At 36.4% G+C, this 14,408-nt stretch overlaps 1 protein-coding gene across 1 annotated transcript; it reads left to right on the plus strand.

The window, feature by feature from the left end:
* The first annotated feature begins 4,778 nt into the window (after positions 1-4,778).
* Positions 4,779-9,307, plus strand: LOC110458102 (calponin homology domain-containing protein DDB_G0272472-like). Its single transcript, XM_021509672.1, has 3 exons — positions 4,779-4,883; positions 7,738-7,876; positions 8,168-9,307. The coding sequence occupies exons 2-3, from the start codon at positions 7,742-7,744 to the stop codon at positions 9,305-9,307; spliced, it is 1,275 nt and encodes a 424-aa protein (XP_021365347.1). The 5' UTR covers positions 4,779-4,883; positions 7,738-7,741.
* The last annotated feature ends 5,101 nt before the right edge of the window (positions 9,308-14,408 follow it).

Below are 14,408 nucleotides of genomic sequence, written 5' to 3' on the forward strand. Positions count from 1 at the left end.
TATCCTATCAGTACAAGGCGCCCAGACTCTGTATGATATCCTATCAGTACAAGGCGCCCAGACTCTGTATGATTTCCTATCAGTATGAGGCGCCCAGACTCTGTATAATATCCTATCAGTACAAGGCGCCCAGTCTCTGTATAATATACTATCAGTACAAGGCGCCCAGACCCTGTATAATATCCTATCAGTATAAGGCGCCCAGACTCTGTATATTATCCTATCAGTATGACGTGTCCAGATTCTGTATAATATCCTGTCAGTACAAGGTGCCCAGACTCTGTATAATATCCTATCAGTACAAGGCGCCCAGACTCTGTATGATATCCTATCAGTACAAGGCGCCCAGCCTCTGTATAATATCCTATCAGTACAAGGCGCCCTGACTCTGTATAATATCCTATCAGTACAAGGTGTGGAATGTTTGCTCAGCATCGGTGAGAAGAGACATGTCATGATGCTACCGTGCGATCAGGTGGTGGGTACAACTATGAAGTTTCAATCAACCCTCCGCATTCTGATACATTACGATAAACTTCTGCTAATACTTAAGGAAACATTTACTACTTAGCGGCCTACATTGTCTCTGCTTAGAGACTAAGTTAAATATTGACTATGAAAATTGATTATTATGTAAATAAATATAAGAAAGACATATGTAATATTATCTATTGCTAGAATCGCAAACTATTTTATACTAGGCACTCTGTGTTACGTATCAATAACTTGACTGTTGTGATATTTGCATATGTAGACTTGGATTGCTCGAACTACTCTTTTTTTCCTTATACACAAGAACAAAAATCCCATGCACATGAATCAAAATTATAAAGCCAGTTGATATGGTCCAATTATTCCCATGCAGGATTAAGTTTAAATCCGGGTAAGCATAATACTGACCCATATTCATACAAGATTTAAAATCTACTTGATAGGGATCAGTCAATCCTTTATCAAATTCCCTGCATATAACTAATATCACTTAGCAGAACCACAGTATGACCTAATCAGCAGGAGCTAATAAATGCTAGTGAGAACAAAAAACAGGGGCCTTAACAACTCACCAGAAACGATATTTTAAACTTAAAAATCTGTTGAAAAATTATAAGAATGTAATAAATGTATATCAAGGTCTGAACTTCCTAAGGGAAGGCATTGGTTTTATTCTCCATGCCCAGCAGTTTTATAAATGGGTATTCAGGATAAGTGCCTTGGTTACCAAGAGATGGAGTGGGGCCAGACTTGAGGCCCGTTCATTCTTTTATCCAGTGAATATTAACCCATGTAACATGACTTATCAGCCCTGTGATTGGTTGTAAGTTTCAATTGTTTCAATCGTGACGACTCACGTCACGCCTAGGACAAGTCCATGACGTCACAGACTAACACACTGGAGTCAAAATGGCAGCTTTTTACATTTCAAGGATGCATGAAAATTGTTGTTTTACACAAATAAATGCCACATATCTTTATTATGTGACAAAAAGGATCTTACACTCATTTTCATTTCATATGAAATATATGAAACTCGTCACAAATATTTCACTTTAGCTTACCGGAGGAAAAATCTTCAGACTCGTTTCATAAATCTCATGTAAGATCCTATATATATGGTAGGGATCGATCTCTCCTGTTTCTATGTTATAACCCAGTGAGTAACTTCAGGACAAGGCCCAGGCCCCAGGAGGGATCAATCCTGATAGAATGATTGATTCTGTTTAATTTTTTGGGTGGGCCTATTGGCCAATGAAAGCTTCAAATATGTATGAAATATCCACTACATATCCAGTTTGAACAAAGATTCAATACTTGAGGGCAATTTGTTTGCATTGGGTCAAAAACTTTATTTATAAACATTTGGAAATTCCTTTGACAACTGTCCAAATTTTTTCCTGCCTACACTTAATAGATAGGGGATTCCCCTAATGTCAGAAATGAGCATTAAAAGACATCTTATTGAAAACCAAAACAAGACATCACAGGCTTTATTGTAGATTCCTGGCCCATTGCAGGCCAAACACTAGAGAATCCCATACTTACTATCTATTCCCTTGTTAGGCCCAGCCCCTCTAACCCAAGGGGAACCACGTCCTCCATTTACACATCATTGATCACCTAGGCCCAGCCCCTCTAACCCAAGGGGAACCACGTCCTCCATTTACACATCATTGATCACCTAGGCCCAGCCCCTCTAACCCAAGGGGAACCACGTCCTCCATTTACACATCATTGATCACCTAGGCCCAGCCCCTCTAACCCAAGGGGAACCACGTCCTCCATTTACACATCATTGATCACCTAGGCCCAGCCCCTCTAACCCAAGGGGAACCACGTCCTCCATTTACACATCATTGATCACCTAGGCCCAGCCCCTCTAACCCAAGGGGAACCACGTCCTCCATTTACACATCATTGATCACCTAGGCCCAGCCCCTCTAACCCAAGGGGGGCCACGTCCTCCATTTACACATCATTGATCACCTAGGCCCAGCCCCTCTAACCCAAGGGGAACCACGTCCTCCATTTACACATCATTGATCACCTAGGCCCAGCCCCTCTAACCCAAGGGGAACCACGTCCTCCATTTACACATCATTGATCACCTAGGCCCAGCCCCTCTAACCCAAGGGGGGTCACGTCCTCCATTCACACATCATTGATCACCTAGGCCCAGCCCCTCTTACTCAAGGGGAACCCTACACGTCCTCCATTCACACAACATTGATCCCCTAGGCCCACAAGAATGCTTTAGAACAAAAAGTCAAATTACGGTCAACCATTCTAAACAAGCAGAATTTTAAAGCAAAAGTTAAAAGATGCCAGACATAAGCTGCTCCTCTCTTGGACCTTTGGGGCCAGGTGAACTAAAAACTGGGAAAATATTCTGATATTTTCAACAATTTTGGAAAAATAAGCAGGGGGGAGGGGGAGCTCGGGAAGCAATCTGTTTTCAGCTCTAAAACAAGTCCACACAGATAACTGATCCTTTAATTCAGTTTAATCAATTTTCTTTTTAAAGGTGTAATAGCATGAATAATCTTTTAATGATTATATCAAAATTAACTCTTCTTTTTTTCATTGAAAGTATTGTCTGAAAATGTCCTCAATTAAAATGCCAGAGAATATATGCATATAGACCACAGTTTTGATTATAATGATTTACCTTACTGTTCCTTAGCCAATGATGTTTGATAGGTCAATGTGTTAAGGCCATTGGGCCTACATATATACTCTGAAAACCAGAATTAGACTCTAACACTACTCCAAGACCAAAAGATTTCAACAAGGACTATAGTGAAAGACCCATGCTAACTGGTCCTTTGGTCTTGTAAAAATATTTGTTACTGCACTATCATTTGATAGATAGATTACAGAAAAGAAAAAAAAATTGGAAGAAAATATTGCAAGATAAATGGCAAAATTTTCCTGAAGCTTTACCATATCTGTCTCTATATATTTAGCAGTATTCATGCATCTTATGTCCTCTACAGTCAATTACTTTTTATGCTTTGTGCTGCAGGCACTTTCTTTAGGAAATTGCAGACTATAAAATCTATATTCAACTAGCCCCGTGGATTACCAATCACAAATAGCTAGTGTCTGACCCTGAATTTGAATTGTGCCTGTTTTAAATATGTAAATTGCACAACAAAAAGATATTTGAAACCTTGTTTTAATCAGAAACACTGTGGAGGACTTTGTTAAATTTTATCGTTCTGTTAAGTCATTGTGTATGACGCATGTAACATTTATACTGTATCTTGTCCCTCCTGAAACACTGCCAATAACTTTATCATGTTGACTTTGTTTTTAAGCGAGCTTCCACCAAAGCTCCATGGTGACGGGGGGGGGGGGGGTTCAAAATACTCTGGAGGGTTTCCAAATAAAACGTGAAAAATACAAGGCTTATGAAGAAATTGGCAGGCTACGTGAGGGTCCTGAAGCCCTCTGATTCCTCAGAGATCTGCCATCAGTTAACAGTAACAGACTGCTGAGATCCCATTTTCTCATTTTTCTATTTTTGTTTGTCCGAAAAACATATTTTAAATAAAGAGAAATGTATACACCTTAAAGCAAACCATTCATTATGATCGAAGAAGGCGTCAGTCTTGTCAGTTCTCAAACACTATCAGTGTAGAAAATGGGCCGTAATATTTTAGACCATGGATTAGGACATACTCAACGGTAATAAATCACCTAAAATATTATATAATTACACATCATGCCAGCTTATATTACTTGAAGAAAGAAGACTTTAATCTCTAAGAGTGTTTCTAAACTTCATAAGAGGTATGGTCTATTCTGTGAGACAATAAACTCTTCAATTGTTCGACATATTACGTGTGTTAATAAGCTATAACTCGCACAATCTTCTGATTCAGGACATCTTCAAACAAATGGTATTGATCGGTAGATACATTTTAAACAAAGGCTTTTAAATTACTGTAAGAATATTTCCAAAGTCTCAGTTTCAGATCAATGGAGGCCTAGATAATTATATAAGTAAGGTTAGGGTACAAAGTAACCTGACTCTTAAGAGGTGTTGGTGAAATTCACTTTTATATATGTATATTAGTAGTTACATGTATTATGATATCTACTAAAAAACAAACGACACCTTTAAGTGCCAAGTCTGGTGACTTCAATACTTTATAGGCGCTCGGCGATAGAGTGACATCATGTCTAAAATTAGAACTTTAGACAAAAAGTTTATGTGTACACAGGTGTAACTATTCAATACGGGACCTGTCAGCCAATCAGTGTTATTCATGGAGTCTTTTACCTACGACTAATATCTCGGAGACAGTGACCACACAAATACAATGGTGACTTAATAGTGAAGATAGATTATGTCAACAAAATAGCATTGCAAGTCCAGCAAGGTAAGAATTTCAATTTGTTTTATAAATATTTTGAACACTTACATTAAAATAAATTTTGCATATTACGTTTCATATACTTGCCAACAGGAGATCTCCCCATTTTGGAGGAAGACTCCTGAATTTTACCTTAAAAATCAAGCATGTTCAACCAGTGAATTTGCTAAACTATTCCAATTTTCTAAGATGTAATGATTTCATCTGAAAGAACAGCTCAAAAAATGCTTTATAAAACTTATCTTTCCCTAGGGTGTGTATACACACGTTTATGCTTTTAGCTATGAGTATGTGTAATTTGGCAAGTGTGATGTTTTAAGAAACTTTACCATATTTACATAAGATGTAAGTTTATGTGTATGATCAATGTTACAGCCAGTCTACATTGTACTGTTAATGTCTCCATCTCACAACATTACCATTACCATACACAGACTGGAACCTTTACTCTAACTGAACATCTGATAAACAGATTGACAAATTTGAAACAAGAGTTTAAATAAGAGTTTAAACAAGAGTTCATCATGGTTCATCTTTTACTTTTTTGAGTGAGTTTAGCGTAATTAAATATTAGTCAGAAAAAAATATGATTTTCTGAAAAAACTGTTATGATGTCAAAATACTATACTGTATAGAATTTACAAAGAAAATAATAATGTGACATTTTTTTGGCCTAACTAAATTTCTTGTCAACGAGCGTACTTACATGTGTTTTTTTTCTCTCAGTTTGATAATATGGTTTAAACAGCTTAACATATGATTAACTTTAAACAATGATTTATTGGTTTAAATGCTGTCACACTCTATTACCTCAGTATGATACAACTATTGTTTACCAGCTGTACTCCTATCTGACAAGTTGATCTATAGTGTGATACAGTGATATATCTGTCCTGTTTTCAGAGAGAGAGAGAGGGGGGGGGTTGATATTAATGATGAGGAAATCGCTCAGCAGGATGAGGAAATCGCTCAGGATTTATACCATATACTCAAATATATATTATAACCTTAAGTGTGATACTTACCTGTAATTTTATCATGAAGGGATCGGGGCTTTATAATCAGCAGACCTGTATAGATAGCTTACAAACAAGCCGCTCCGATTGATATGTCTCGCCTGTGCCCCACTTTGACCATCAATGCACTTGTCAAGTTTGGTTGGTCTAGCACTAATAAACTAAAACGCAAAAAGTTAATGTTGATGGTGATGCTGACAAAGTCAATGGACCATGAAAGGTACATTTTAGGCCACGTCCCGCATTTGATGCATGGGTTGAGATGTACTACCTAAGATGCATCTAATGTCCAAGCTTGGTTGGTCTAGCACTTATACTTTCAGTTAAAATTACTTAAACGCAAAACGTAATGTTACCAACGCTGCGGATAAAAACAACACCTTAGTCTAGATTCAGATGCTTCGTGGCGTCGAGACAATAAAAATAACCAAATTTATTCTTGTATTTTTTAAAAATGACAAAATTGTTCTTATTCTAAATCATGAATATAAAATCAAACATGTATATGGTTTGGGGTCAGAAATTATGTAGCTTAGGCCTCTTTTGTGATCCAGTCAATTTATTTGTTGCCAACTTGTGATTCCATCTCACATTTCTAGGATGAACGTATACAGAGAAACCAAAGTAACTTCTACATTTCTAAGACAAACAGAGCTTTATCTACGTTTGACCAAGGTAACTTCTACATTTCTAAGACATGCAGAGCTTTATCTACGTTTGACCAAACTAACTTCTACATTTCTACCAAAGTAACTTCTACATTTCTAAGACAAACAGAGCTTTATCTACGTTTGACCAAGGTAACTTCTACATTTCTAAGACATACAGAGATTTATCTATGTTTGACCAAACTAACTTCTACATTTCTAAGACATACAGAGCTTTATCTACGTTTGACCATGCAGGCGTCTTTAACTCATTCACCCCTGAAATTTCATAATAAACTATTCCAATCTTTGAACTGGGAGAGTTCAAATGTGTCTTGTGGGGTGAGTGAGTTAATTATCTAATCCACATCACCATTCATAATTGTCTCACAACGTTACCTTCCCCCCCCCCAAAAGACTACATTCTGTCACATTTCATCTAATAATATCTTTTACCAGTGCAGGGGAAAATAATTTTTAGTACTTAATACAAAGTATAAAATCAGGTCCATTTAAATGTAAAATTAGGTCTGAATAATCTTATTCACTCTTTGTAAGTATTTTGTATTCTTTCCAACAAATTAGCATATTTATAATTTATTTGTACATTTTAATTAAATCCATGAATCACAATTAAATTAACTTATTTCAAAAGCCAATACAATCCACCAATGAATCACCTTCTAAAAATACATGTAAGATATGTTTGTATAATGATGTAAGAATGATCAGAAATATAATCAACTCTGTTTAATATAGACATTGTATCATTGTATTGTTTTATAAACAAGGGGAGACAACTGTAGTGTTTCCCTCTCAAACATTACTAATTTAACATGTAATTTCTAAGAATTAAGGGTTTGTATAAGTTTTCCTTTAATTTGTTTGATGTTTCCTTATTTCCTATTGTTGTCTTTTTGTTATTGACTTTAAGTGTTCTGACTTGTCACTATATGTTGATCCAGTGGTACATTTTATTCCTTTGTGTTGATGCTTTGATATATTTTGTCATTGTACTGTGTGTAGATCTAGAGGTTTTATTACCATTATTATGTACTGTCATTGTGTTACTGCGCTGTGTGGGTGTACATAGATGGTTATTTCCCAAGGATTTCCCATCATATCTTGCCACTTTAAGCAAGCAGCCCTAACTTCGTTTTCAGAAAAATCATTTTCCTTTTTATTCTTTATTTTCAGAAATATGAATGAGGCTGAGAAGTTTGCGATCAGCCGACTGCTGAAGGATTTGGAGCGAGCCTTGCCTCTCACACAGTCATTCCTCAGACATTTTATCGACAAAAACATACTGAAGCTGGACGATAAGAATAACATCGTGGTAGGTTAACAGTTGTGTGGAATGTTACTGTCAACTGTTAATTGAGGAAATCTATTTTCTAGTTGATTACATTATTGTTAAGTTTTAAATCCAGCAAATTTAATAATCCAGAGTTCATTTGTACAACTATTTACTAAAGTGTGTAGACGAAAGAATCTATCTTTTTTCTTATTCTGACCAATTTTATATTATTGTCAAGCTTTAAATCCGAAGAATTTAATATTCCAGACTTACTTTGTATGACTAATAACCAAAGTGTCCAGACTAAAAAAAAAAATTCCTCACTTTCAGAAACAAAACAAGCAGTATGACCAGGTCCGGAAATTCCTGACATACATTCAAAAGGTCCCTGGGGCTTTCCTGGTCCTAGTGGAGAACTTGAAAAAGGATAGAAACTGTCGTTACATTGCTTGCCAGCTCGTCGACATCAAGAAAAAACGTGAACGTCACTTGTCAGACCAAAGACAAAAGAAGCAGGAGAGACAACACATGAAAGCTCAGGACATGTTGTCACATCAAATCAGCAGTCGCTTAGCAATGGTTGTCAACGGCACCAAAATTCCAGGCATTGAAGTTCTTCCATTTGCTAATCAAGTAAACGAACATGGAAAATTGATAGACAAATTAGAATCTATGAAAAAAGATCTTGATTATCAAGAAGGACCAAGTGAACATCTCTCACTTCCACAGTTATTTGAGAGAAAATCACGTCGACTTGAGAAACGTGCCAATGAGGAAGTACAGCGTGCAGCAAAAGCTCAAAAAGAGGCTAAGGAATACAAGACTAAATGTGAAGAATTGAAACAGGAAAATGATAGACAAAAGGTTGAACTAGCTAAGGAGAAGGAGAACATGAAACTGTGGCAAAATAGAAGTCGTGAGGAGGCCAAGGCAGAAAGTGATGCAAGAATTCAGAAAATCAAGGAAGAAAATACAAAAAGGCATAAAAAGGAAAAAGAACAATGGGAAGAGATGAGATGTAAAGAAAAAATGAAAACAAACATAGAACTTCACGAATTGAAAAAGAAATATGAAAATCTGAAGAAGTCCTGTTTGTGTCGGGTCCCAAAGCGTGACTTCGGAGCTCAAATATCAGTTGGTTGTGAGGATGACTCACAAACAAGTGACTACGTCTACCACCACCCTTACGATCATGACCACGACCACTTCTCCCTCCAGGGATCCTGTAACCTGGACCAAATGCCTATCCGGAGTGACATGGACACAGATGGGTTAGGTTTCAGCCAACCTCAGTCCCACAGTCAGCAGGACTATGCTGTAAACAGACCATGCTCCAAAGAAAGTTCATCTGACTCCTCAAATCAATCAATAGCCTCTGATATTAACCTTCAGGGCAAAGGTACCGGTGAACAGACATTAAATTATTTCATTGTGAAAAATGTCAATAATTTAAATGTTATCCAAGGATAACTTCTTCAGAATTTTACGATTTGTCGACAAAACATTACTGTCAACTGAAATTTCCTGCTTCATCAATATTGCCACATTTCCGGTGCATTTGTCTTCTATATGTGCCATGTTACTTATGTAAATGTATGTGACATTTTCAACTCTGTGATGGACTCTTGCAGCACTGCAATTTCTTGCTTAAAAATATTTAAAATTTGTTTTTACCTGAAATGGACATTTTACATAAAATGTCTTAATCATTACTGTAGATTACTTTTCATACAATATTTCATATTTCTGTGTAAATTCATACAAAACCTTACCGGTCAAATCTTCTACTGTATTCGCCGTAATTAGCACCCTTCCCCCTTTCCTTTACCAAACAGCCCGTCTCTGGTTAATTAAATATGTTGCTATATACTCATTTTATATCTGACACTTCAACAGTATCACAATCTGACAAGACTGTTTCTCAGTGTTTTTGAAAGAAAAAAAGAGAATAACTTTGAAATCTCCCTGGGAATGTGTCGGACAATTCTGTTGCCATTGCAGCAACTATCACATTACCCATCTTAATCAGCACCCTATTCAGCACCTGGATACAAATTACAGAGAATAAGGTAGATGATTTCTTCTTATTTGAAATTGTGTATCTGTATTGAATGAAATGTAAACTCTAGACCTTAAGAAAGTAAGTATCCAAGATGATTGGCAAATCTGTGAATGAAGTAGTTACAGTACCCAGGGAAATTAACTCATTCACCCCTGAAACTTCATAATGAACTATTCCAACCTTGGAATTGGAAGAGTTCAAACGTGTCTTCAGGGGTGAATGAGTTAAGTTATTCACAATAGTATAGGATTCATTGGCTTATTTTTGTTCAATTGTGACTTCCATGTTAATTCAGGATTCTTAAACAAAATCTGAGTGTAGACAACTAGATTTACCTCGTTAATTTAGGTCTGTGCTTCCATTTGTAACAGGCATTATGACCGGAAATAGCGATTACTGATGCATTTATTTTCTATGATAATTTTTTAAATATCATTCATTGTTCTAAAATGAAGCCCCACCCCCTAATCAATCAATTTATATATTTGTCGTACCAAAGTTAATTTGTTTGACATGTCAATATTTTTTTTCATGTTAATTGTTTTCTAGTTATTATTTTTTCTGCTTTAATATGAGCTTTATTCGACTGCTTTGTTATTGCTTGCTGTTAATTAGGATCATATTTGCCAATTTAGTTTTGCCTTTCTTTTTTACCAATATTTTCGAATGAAAGGCTTTACGTTTTTTGCCAAGATTCTTATGTTTTTTTGCTCTTCCATTTTTGAAGTGTCATAACACAAAAATACGAGTTTTCCAGTGTTCAAAATGAATTTGGTCCCATTGAGAGAGTTACTGCCCTTGAAGTTAAATAATTGGACCAGAATCACATTTTTAATACTGGAAATATTTTGTATTACCTTTGTATTTGTAGTGCCACAAACATTTCAGAATTATCTATCATTAAATTTGTGCATGATTTTTTTATTTCAAAATTAAGATACATGTATAAAGATATTTTATGCATGTTATTTGAAATATTGTGTGGAATGGTATATGGTGCACTAAACTGTAATTTGACAACAGGAGGCCATTTTTTGTCTCCTATACAGAGTTCCTCATTTTTTTGGGAAAAATTAGTCATAATTTTGTTTGCTAGATTTTTTTCCCCCAGTTGATACCTTATTAGATTTAACATGCAGGATCAATTTCAGTTTAGCATGTGCCATTTCACTCGGTTAGCATTTGAGGTTTTTTATCCAATAAATATTAAACTGCAAAACAAAACTTGTTCCCCATCGCTGCAATCCAAGGGAGATAACCAGAAAAAAACTGTTAAAAAACATCAACGTTATTTATTAAGTATTCATGCCTTCATTTTCTTATAAGATTCAACTTTCATCTTATTTTCATGTTAAGTTAGTCATAAAATCATGAATTATGAGTTAAATGTTACCTGCTATTATGATCACTGTGCATTGTATTTTCCCCCCATCAGACCAAGTGGGATTATTGCTTATCACATTTGGCAGTGGTATTATAATAAAATGCAATAAACATCATGCTTGAATCTGTTCACAAAATATCTCAATAACTCTCTTCAACAACGTTTTAAATTTGTATAGCATTAAGCAAGATGTGTTTCTTTTTATTGCATGCATTAGGTTAAAAGTAACATAATAATTATTTTCACATTTTTTAATTTCATTTTTATTTCATTTCTTTTACTACACAAATCCAAAAATGTCTTCCAGCATCCAACAACAAGATACCATGTTACAGCTTTACTTAATAGTTCCTTGAACACTCATGGAATGAATCACTTGAAACATATAGAAAATGTTATGAACATTTTTTAAATAAAAGAAAGGCAAACTAAAACATAATTAGCACTACATTAATCAATTTCTTGAGTTCAAAACTCTATACATTTTTAATTCATTAATGACATGTACTGGAAAAATGGCATTTTTTTGTTTAAGTTTTAATCTATATTTCTTCACCAACTCATGTTAATAACCTAGCATGTCTTCAGCTCATATTCCATAAATTTGAATCCCCCAAATCTGTAACCTCATGCTTATATATGGCTTTTTTATATGGTATACATTGTATATAAACCCAACACCTTGATGTCTTGTTTTAAATAAGACCAACACCATCATAAGTGGGATTTGGTTGATTTTTTTTTTTTTTTTTTTTTTTTAACAAATATGAAATGACCTGTTAAATATATCAAAACAAATCTGAATAGGTAATCCTCCTACACACCACAAGAACAAAAATCCTATGCACATTAATCAAAATTATAAAGCCAGTTGATATGGTCCAATTATTCCTATACAGGATTAAGTTTAAATCCGGGTAAGCATAATACTGACCCATATTCATACAAGATTTAAAATGAACTTGATAGGGATCAGTCAATCCTTTATAAAATTAACTGCATATACCTAATATCACTTAGCAGAACCACAGTATGACCTAATGAGCAGGAGCTAATTTGCTAGTGTTTTTATAGAGAACAAAAAACAGGGGCCTTATTTACTCACCTGGAACGAAATTTTAAACTTTTTTTAAACAAGAGGCCCAATCTGCATCGCTCACCTGGTATTAATCTCACACTTGTAATCTTAAAAGTGGACTTAAATACAGCTGCAGGCAGAATATCAGTGTTTGATTCATAAGAACCTATTAAAAGATTTAAACATATGACACATGTGACCTTGAATGTCGAACAAGGACATTAGGTTGAAAGTGGGTCAAGGTCATTCATTTGAACAAACTTGGTAGCGCCCTTCATCCCAGCATGCTACAGGCTTGATATCTGTACCTTGGGCCTTTTGGTTATTAAGGAGAAGTGGTTTGAAGATTTTACGACATTTGACCCCTGTGACCTTGAAAGTGGACGCCGCACCATGCCATCAGCTCTCTTGGCCCTTTCGGCCAGGTGAGCTAAAAATCTGTTGAAAAATGGGCCTGTATCGCTCACCTGGTATTTTATTTGCTTTGTTGACCGCATCATGAATATGTTGTTGAAATTGCTATCTACCAATAAGGACAGTATCATAGTTTATGTCCAATTTGGATCAAAGTAAGGAGTAAACAAAATAACAACTAAGCAATATGTTCAATATTTTTAACAAGAGGCCCAGAGGGCCTGTAATGCTCACCTGGCTACCTTAGCAATCATGGCAAAATATTCTCCAAATGAGATCAAGGGAATATGCCAGACCCCAAGGTCTATCCTTGTAGCATAACTGTATTAGATTTTGTCATGCCCAGCAATTTTATGTATGGTTATGGGTTGGGGATCTCAACTGTTTCCAAGCTTTGACTCAGAAGCTAGGTCCCTAGGGTTGTGGCCAGACCCCAGCATCAATTCTAATATCGTGACTTCATTTGTCTCTTTTTGCCCAGCATTTGTATATATAGTTTTGGGGTAGGGATCTTAACCATTTCAAAGTTATGACCCAGGGGTTAAGTCTGAAAAGGGGGGGCAGGCCCTGGGGTCAATTCTAATATCATGACTGCATTCGTCTCTTTATGCCCAGCATTTGTATATATAGTATCGGGTGGGGATCTCAACAGTTTTAAAGTTATGGCCCAGGGACTATGTCTCCAAGGGCGGGGCCAGACCCTAGGGCAATCCTGGAATCAAATGAGCAATCTTCTCTTTATACTCAGCAATTGTATACCATGGTTATATGGTGGGGATCTCAACTATTTCAAAGTAATACACTTTTTTGGCCCCACCCCTTAGCCCGGGGGGTCAGCCCCACCATTTGTACAATTTTGAATCCCCATCTCCTAGGGATGCTTCCAGTCAAATATGGTTTATATCCGCTTCTTAGTTCTAGAGAAGTCACTTAAAGCAATATAGCAAAATTGACCCCTTTTGGCCCCACCCCTCAGCCCCCTGGGGGGTCAGCCCAATTATTTGTACAATTTTGAATCCCTGCCTCCCATGAATGTTTCCGACCAAATATGATCAATATCCATGGCATAGTTCTACAGAAGAAGTCGCTTAAAGCAATATAGCCAAATAACCTTTTTTGGACCCGCCCCTCAGCCCCCTGGGGGGTCAGCCCCATCATTTGTACAATTTTGAATCTCCACCACCTTATGATGCTTCCAGTCAAATATGGTTTATATCCATCTCTTAGTTCCAGAGAAGAAGTCGCTTAAAGCAGTATAGCCAAATTTCCCTCTTTTGGCCCCGCCCTTCAGCCCCCTGGGGAGTCAGTCCCATCATTTGTACAATTTTGAATCCCCATCACCTAGGGATGCTTCCAGTCAAATATGGTTTATATCCACTTCTTAGTTCTAGAGAAGTCACTTAAAGCAATATAGCAAAATTGACCCCTTTTGGCCCCACCCCTCAGCCCCCTGGGGGGTCAGCCCAATTATTTGTACAATTTTGAATCTCCACCACCTTATGATGCTTCCAGTCAAATATGGTTGATATCCATCTCTTAGTTCCAGAGAAGAAGTCGCTTAAAGCAGTCTAGCCAAATTGCCCTCTATTTGCCCCGCCCCTCAGCCCCCTGGTGGGTCAGCCCCATCATTTGT

Source organism: Mizuhopecten yessoensis, unplaced genomic scaffold (assembly GCF_002113885.1).
Source record: "Mizuhopecten yessoensis strain PY_sf001 unplaced genomic scaffold, ASM211388v2 scaffold9431, whole genome shotgun sequence".
Classification (NCBI taxonomy): domain Eukaryota; kingdom Metazoa; phylum Mollusca; class Bivalvia; order Pectinida; family Pectinidae; genus Mizuhopecten; species Mizuhopecten yessoensis.

Bases quoted from the DNA above. Each gene is read 5' to 3' on its own strand.
- LOC110458102 (XM_021509672.1), top strand. From the start codon at position 7,742: ATGAATGAGGCTGAGAAGTTTGCGATCAGCCGACTGCTGAAGGATTTG. The intron at 7,877-8,167 runs GTAGGTTAACAG...CCTCACTTTCAG, and splicing joins ACGATAAGAATAACATCGTG to AAACAAAACAAGCAGTATGA.